Source organism: Otolemur garnettii, unplaced genomic scaffold (assembly GCF_000181295.1).
Source record: "Otolemur garnettii isolate 467f Iridium unplaced genomic scaffold, OtoGar3 scaffold00108, whole genome shotgun sequence".
NCBI classification, from domain to species: Eukaryota; Metazoa; Chordata; class Mammalia; order Primates; family Galagidae; genus Otolemur; species Otolemur garnettii.
In genome coordinates, this window is record NW_003852503.1 from 1,101,333 (window position 1) to 1,108,937 (window position 7,605).

Below are 7,605 nucleotides of genomic sequence, written 5' to 3' on the forward strand. Positions count from 1 at the left end.
AAAATAAGCTTTTAAAATCCATAAATTCTGAATATATGCTTATTCTTTTCATTAAAAGTGCCTTGCATAGGAGTTCAGAAAAAGTGTTTACAATTTCACTGCCGGCAGTACAGTCTTGCTCATTGTATCATTCTATTGGGGCAGCCATAATGGGGTACTATGGCTGGGGTAGTTAAATCAACAGGCATTAAAAAATAAAAAAGTAAAAATTACAACCTCAGAAGAAGACAGTCTTTAAATCTTGTTTTAGAAAACATTTAAATTGCCATTGTTCCCCAGCTTCCCACCATTGCCTTTTTTTTTTATTAAATCATAGCTGTGCACATTAATACTGTCATTGATGAAATTTTTAGTTGTCAGACCAAGCGATTGACTTCAGACAGACTCAATCCTGGGAATCACTGATCTAAATTCTCTGTTTTGTAAAATCCTTGTTAGTGACATCCAAAGAAAACAGAAATCTCTTTTGTGATCTTTAGCACTCTTGGGATAGATCAGCACAGAGCAGGAGATGATATTTTCACAGAGGGTCATTAAATGCTGAGCACATCAGAGATCTCTGGTTTCCATGGGTCTTGGGGGACTTGAGTGTGCCTTATGTGTGTTTTATAATTCTAATGAGGCCCCCGAGGCCCCTAAACCTCAGACGAAAGCTGTATATCCTGCTTCTACCATTGGGGAAGCTGATATCATGATCTGCTTCAAGGGGCCAAGAATTCGTACTCCCTTAAGAAGTTTGATGTTTTACTTTTAGCCAACCAAATAATTCAGTCTATGGCATATAAAACATGTATCGGGCAATAGGGGAGAGTTTGCTCTTTGTTGGATGTAACAGGGATCTGGGACATACAGTCAGTAGTTCCTAAGAACTTCAATCTCTGTGCAGGATCAAGGTGAGTGTCCACTTTCATTTATGGCAATCAGATCACATCCAGTAGAAACAGTGGCAGTGCTGAGGAACACGCAGCATTTTTCCTTTACCCAGAAGCATTTGCCTCACTGTTCTCTCCACTTGGTTATGCCCCCATTTTTCCTCTTCTATCAATCTTGCCTTGTCACTTCTTTATAACTGGGGTCACACAATCTGCCCAATTCATAAGGCAAAGATTTCTTAGGGAGCAATTTTTGTCACTTGAGTTCTAGACCAACTTGGAGGCCAAGGGAGCTTTAGGGCAGAGATACCAGGAACAGAGACATTGAAAACTAAGGCTCAGTCTTTCTGCTATTGTCAGCCTCCCTTATGCAGGTTTGATTTTGTTTGAAGAGGAGTGGAGGTCCATGTGAATGTAATTCTTACTTTCCATTTCCACAGAAATCTCAGAAGAGAAATGGCCCTGGGGAATCATTCTGCAGCAGCCACATTTCTCTTAGTGGGTTTAACACAGCAGCCAGAGCTCCAACTACCTCTCTTCCTCCTCTTCCTGGGAATCTATCTGGTGACTGTGGTGGGGAATCTGGGCATGATTCTCCTGATAGCAGCCAGCCCTCTGCTTCACACCCCCATGTACTATTTCCTCAGCAGCTTGTCCTTCACTGACCTCTGCTATTCCTCCGTCATCACTCCCAAGATGCTAGTGAACTTCCTAGGCAAGGAGAACTGGCTCCTTTATTCTGAGTGTATGGCCCAGCTCTTTTTCTTTGTGGTCTTTGTGGTAGCCGAGGGTTACCTCCTGACTGCCATGGCCTATGATCGCTATGTAGCCATCTGTAGCCCCCTGCTTTATAATGTGCTCATGTCCTCTCGGGTCTGCTCACTGCTGGTACTGGCTGCCTTCCTCCTGGGCTTTCTCTCTGCCTTGGCTCATACGAATGCCATGATGAAACTGTCCTTTTGCAAAGCCCACATCATCAACCATTACTTCTGTGATGTCCTTCCCCTCCTCAATCTCTCCTGCTCCAGCACACACCTCAATGAGCTTCTGCTTTTTATCATCGCAGGTTTGAACACTTTGGTGCCTACCCTGGCTGTTGCCATCTCCTATGCCTTCATCTTCTCCAGCATCCTTCACATTCGGTCCTCAGAGGGCCGGTCCAAAGCTTTTGGAACTTGCAGCTCTCATCTCATGGCTGTGGGAATCTTCTTTGGATCTATCACCTTCATGTATTTCAAGCCCCCTTCAAGTAATTCCCTGGACCAGGAAAAGGTGTCCTCTGTGTTTTATACCACAGTGATCCCCATGCTGAACCCTTTAATATACAGTCTGAGGAACAAGGATGTGAAGAAAGCATTGAAGAAGGTCTTGGTGGGGAGATAAGTCTTGATTTGGGAGGTTAATAGATGGGAGAAATGAATGGTTCTAGTGAAAATATGTTCTTCTTGTTCTTCTGTTGTAACATACGTAATATCTACATTAAAAAAATTTCTCATCTGTAATTGATTTAGTGGAATCAAAAGGAACTTTGTAAATCAGGAATTAGGGTTCTTATCAATTGACAGAGAAACTGAAGTTTGGATAGTTTTATTTTCTGTTACTGTGATAGGAAAGGAATGAGAATTCAGATTGTTTCTAATATTAATTAGTCTTCTCTTCCTAATATTACGTGTTTGCTATTGAATACCACTTATCTTTCCTTTTCTTTCTTTTTTTTTTTTGGAGACAGAGTCTCACTTTGTTGCCCACAATAGAGTGCTGTGCTGTCACAGCTCACAGCAACCTTCAGCTCTTGGGCTTAGGCGATTCTCTTGCCTCAGCTTCCCAATTAGCTGGGACCAGAGGTGGTGCTACAATGCCTGACTATTTTTTTGTTGCAGTTTGGCTGGGGATGGGTTTGAACACACCACCATCGGTATATGAGGCCAGTGCCCTACTCATTGAGTCACAGGCACCACCTTTGAATACCCACTTTAGGGAGGTATTGCAGTATCCTCTGATATAAATGCTAAGAGATATATTAACCTGATTCCAGATGTCTATTAATTCTTAAGGGAACAAATCAAACACAAAAGAAAAAGGAAAGAAAAAAGAAAGAACAGTTACAAGGCAAGAGTAGCAATTCTAGTCAGCAGGTGTTACTCAAAATACTTCTACTATTTTTTTTCTGTTCAATATATACACAATCTTTTTATTTCCATTTCCTTGTTGATCTTCCTGGGTTTCTTTTATGTGTGTGTATTTTGTACCACATTAAGGGGGATTGCTAAGTAGGTGTTTTCAGGACTGTGTCACAGTGAGGTTTTCACTACCAGTTGCAATGGAGTTGTCGAGGTATGTAAGCCCTGCCTCCTGGGAAGGGTATAATCCCACATTTGTTTCTGTTGGAGAACTGCCCTCAGCAGATTGCTGAAGTGAAGTTATGGCTGATGATTCTGAACATGTGACCTTATAGTACTAGTAAGTCTCATGAGCTCTGCATTCAAAGTTTTTCCCGGGTTTTCACAGATCTCAGGCCTTAAGTAACGTTGCCTCCATTTGGGGGAGATGTGTTGTGGGAAGTAGTACTGAAATGTGCCTCTACTGTTTTGAATTTTTTGTATGTTTCCTCTTCTTCCAAGGAACGTTCTGTTGAATTTTAAATTTCCATCTCAGATTTGTTCTCTTCACTCTATATCATATGATGAATTGGTAGTATTTGTTGAAATTAGTTGTCTTTTTCCCTTTGCTTTTTATTTAATTTTGAAAGATAATTTTTATGACATATGCTTTAGATTGTGGTACCCCCTATAACCTGAAAAGATAGACCCCTACTTAGATGTAATTAATTGGTAATTTATTTTACCTGCCACAGGGGCTGCTGCTTCAAGAGGTAGTCAGCAGCCAAGTAGGGGGGTGGTTTGCTTTTTATAGGTTTTGTGCAAGCATATTACGGAAGCGAAACATGGCTGGTTAAGGGGGGTTACAACCCGGGTAGTCATGGATACAGCAATGGTTACAGTAATGTAACAATGATTAATACAGCTTTGGTTGACAATGGATATGTCTCATATCACAATGGTTATGGTTATACAACAGTCGTTAATCAAGTCTCAGTGAGTCTTCCACCATTGTTCATGTACTGAGAACTTGGGGGTTTTGTGAAACTTGGGACTTTTCTTTCTTGTTCTGAAGCTTGTTCTTGGCAACCCTAGGGGGAAGGAGGGGGCCTGGGAACGTGGCTGGGAAGCACGTTCTCGGCTGCCCTGGAGGGAGGAGGGACTTGCCTTGTTCCTGGAGTCAACTCTGGGAGGAGGAGGGGAATGGGCTGGGAAGCATGTCACAAGATTTTATCTTAGAGAATCATTCCAATTGAGAAACACAAAATCAGTGTAATTCTATATCTATCAAAATCCCACACTGTTCTAACAAAGCTTATCTACCTTTAGCTCCCTTCTTTTGATAACCCCACCCACAATATATCTCCCCATCACTTTACGTAGCCAGATTTTAGAGATTTACCATTGCCTTGTCCACCTTCCCATTTATATGTAATCTCTTTTCTAGGCCTTGCCTATATATTTCTTTTGTGTTTTCTCAGCATCCAGATAGTATCTGTATCTTCTCAAGCCTTCCCATTCCTTAGTATAGTTCACTTTGAAAAGTATCTGTTCAGCAACAGCCACATATTACAATGAATGGTTTTCTGGATCCAGATACCCGGACTTCAAAGTATAATTTTCTATCACATGCATTTCTGGTATATTCTATTATCTTATTCTATTGTAATTAATTTATTATACTTTTTTCTTTTCATTTTCTGCTACTCTTATTAGTATTATAAACTGGAGAATCTTTTATAAATCAATTTCCCATGCAGACTTGATTCTTAGAAACAAACCAAGTTTCAAGTTCAGGTTTTTAAAGTATGTTCATAGTATTCAGGTTTGTGATAATTCAATTGGGCTGTTTCTCTATCTCATTATGATAGGATACAACATACTTTTTTTTTTTTTATTGAATGGTAACTATGTACATTAATGCACTTCTGGGGTACAGTCTGGGGTTTTCACATGCAATCAGAAATACTTCCATCAAACTGGTCAACAGAGCCTTCATGTCATTTTCTCAGTTATTGTTTTAAAACATTCACGTTCTACTCTTAGAAAGATTCACTTGTACCCCTGTAAAATAAACCTCAGAAATGATCCCTCCAATCCCCTCCCTCTCCTCTCCCCATATTCTTAGGCTATTTGGTTATAGCTTTCATATAAAAGGTATAAATTAGTTTCATAATAGACAATATACTTTTTATGATAAGACCTCCCCAAATTTTTATTTGTTCATTAATAAATATACTACCCCTTTAAAGAAGAAGACTCTTGTTTAGAAGGAGAGTATGTATAGCCCTGGTCATATATATATATATATATATATGCATGAGCTGTGACCCCCCCCCAAAAAAATATATATATATATATTTTTTTGGTAGTTTTTTTGTCTGGGGCTGGGTTTGAACCCACCACCTCTGGCATATGGGGCTGGCCACAGGTGCCACCAGAGCTCATGCATTTAACAGACTCAGGAACAGCTTGAGAATGCTTGATAGGAGTTGACTCTTGAGCTTATGGACAAGCTTAAAAACAAAGTGGAAACAGAAACAGTTTTCCCACTCCCTGCTGTCTTAAAGATGTTTACACGAAAAAGTCCTCTTTTATAATCAAATCATTATCTACTTGGAAAAAGCTTTGAGTTTAAATTGCAGCATTACTTGCTGAGTTTTGAGTGGTTGGTGCTGTTACTAAGGTTTGCTCAACCCCTCCAAACTGCACTTTCTGAGGATGTTAGGTGTTGACTTACAACAAGTTTTCACAGCTTGTATTGATGGAACAAAGGCAAATTAGATTGTACCTGGTTACAGAGCAATAAGGTTTAGCACTTAGTGATAGAGTGTCTTTTAGGAAGATCAGTGTGGATATTGCCTTGCTTTGGGTCCTTGAACGAATAACTTCAGGTCACAAATAAGAAGACAGAATTTTTCAAATTATATAAAACAAGTTATAAAGACACAAGTGGCTTGGAAGTAAAATTATAGTACACATGAGAAATATGGCATGGCTATGTTATTGCCAGACAAAATAGATTCAGAACAGAAACTGCTACTAGGAACAAAGACAGACATTATAATGATAAAGGGGCCAATCCTTCAAGAAGACATAAAACCATAAACGTGTATATACCTAACAACACAGTATCAAAATACAAGGCTGGTATAAATAAAAGAAGACATATACAAATCCCAGTTACAATGTGAGATGTCATTTCTCTGTACCCAATAAAAAGAACACAAAAAATAAGTAGAGACATGACTTGAAAAACCTATCAAATTAACCTGACCTAATGAACAATATACAATAATTCATATAACATGATACACCTTTTTTTTTTGGAAGCACATGAAACATTTACCAAGATAAACTGTGCTCAGGGCCATAATAATAAACTTGTTAAATTTAAAAGAATATTATATAAATTATATTCTTAGAACTTAAAATAGAAATCAATAATTATAACTGGAAAATCCCCAAATATTTGGAAATTGAATAATTCACTTCTAAATAGTACAGAGTAAAAGAGGAGATCATAAGAGAAATTAGAAAATATTTTAAATTAGGTGAAAATAGAAGTATAACATTTCAAAGTTTCTGGAATTCAGTAAAAACATTGCTTACAGAGAAAGTTATAGCCTTAAATGCTTATAACACAAAATAAGAAAACTCTTAATGATCTAAGCTTCTAAGCTAAAACTAAAAGTGGAGACCAAATTAAAGCAAAAGTAAGCAGAAGAAATAATGAAGCAAAACACACAATCAAGGATGTTTAGATAAGAAATAGAATAGTAAAAACCAAAAAAAAAAAAAAGCAAAAAAAATAGGAAATGCTCTCTTAAAACTGGATTCTTTAAAAAGAAAAACAAAACTGGATTTTTTGAAAAACATGAAGTTGATAAATCTCTAGCCAAAATGATCAAGGAAAAAAGAAAAATGTTAAATCATTAAAAAGGAAATATCAATGCATATATTACAAATATTAAATGATAATAACAAAGTACTATACATAACTGTTCATTTCACATTTTACAGAGTAGACAAATTTCTTTGTTTTATGTCAAAATAGCCATTCCAGCTCTCTCATATTTATTTGTTACATTGTAAATCCTTTTGAATCCCTTTCCTTCATTTGTATTTTTACATCTAAAATGTGTCTCCTATAGACAAACTATAGTAGAACACTGCTTTTATTCAATCTAGTCTGAAAATCTTTAACTTTTGATGGGAATATATAGTCAATTTACATTGAATGTAATTAGTGGCATGATTTGGTTCATCTGACATTTTGCTGTTTGTTTTCTGAATCTCTTATTTGTTTCTTTGCATCTCCATTACTCCCTTGTTTTGTGTTAAAACTCTATTTTAGTACATCCCTTAACTCTCCCCAATGCATTATTTTGACTGAAAAATCAGCTTAATTGTGTATATGCAAACAACTAACTTGTAATACTTAACACAGTACTCTCCACTATACAACATTCCACTCAGTAGTAATGAACATTTTAGAGTTTATGGTTATAATAGTCAGTTCAGCAAATTAAGAATATTTAGTTAATGCTCTAGCACAGATTTTTTTGAATATGTTAATCCTGTACTACTACGTGGAAGAAGACAACTCCATTTCTTGACCAGTTTTTTTTTTT

The 7,605-nt window shown here is 37.3% G+C and overlaps 1 protein-coding gene across 1 annotated transcript; it reads left to right on the forward strand.

The window, feature by feature from the left end:
* The first annotated feature begins 1,263 nt into the window (after positions 1-1,263).
* On the forward strand, positions 1,264-2,277 carry LOC100944543 (olfactory receptor 8D1). Its single transcript, XM_003796781.2, has one exon. It carries the CDS (start codon positions 1,329-1,331, stop codon positions 2,253-2,255), a length of 927 nt encoding a protein of 308 aa, XP_003796829.1. The 5' UTR covers positions 1,264-1,328; the 3' UTR covers positions 2,256-2,277.
* The last annotated feature ends 5,328 nt before the right edge of the window (positions 2,278-7,605 follow it).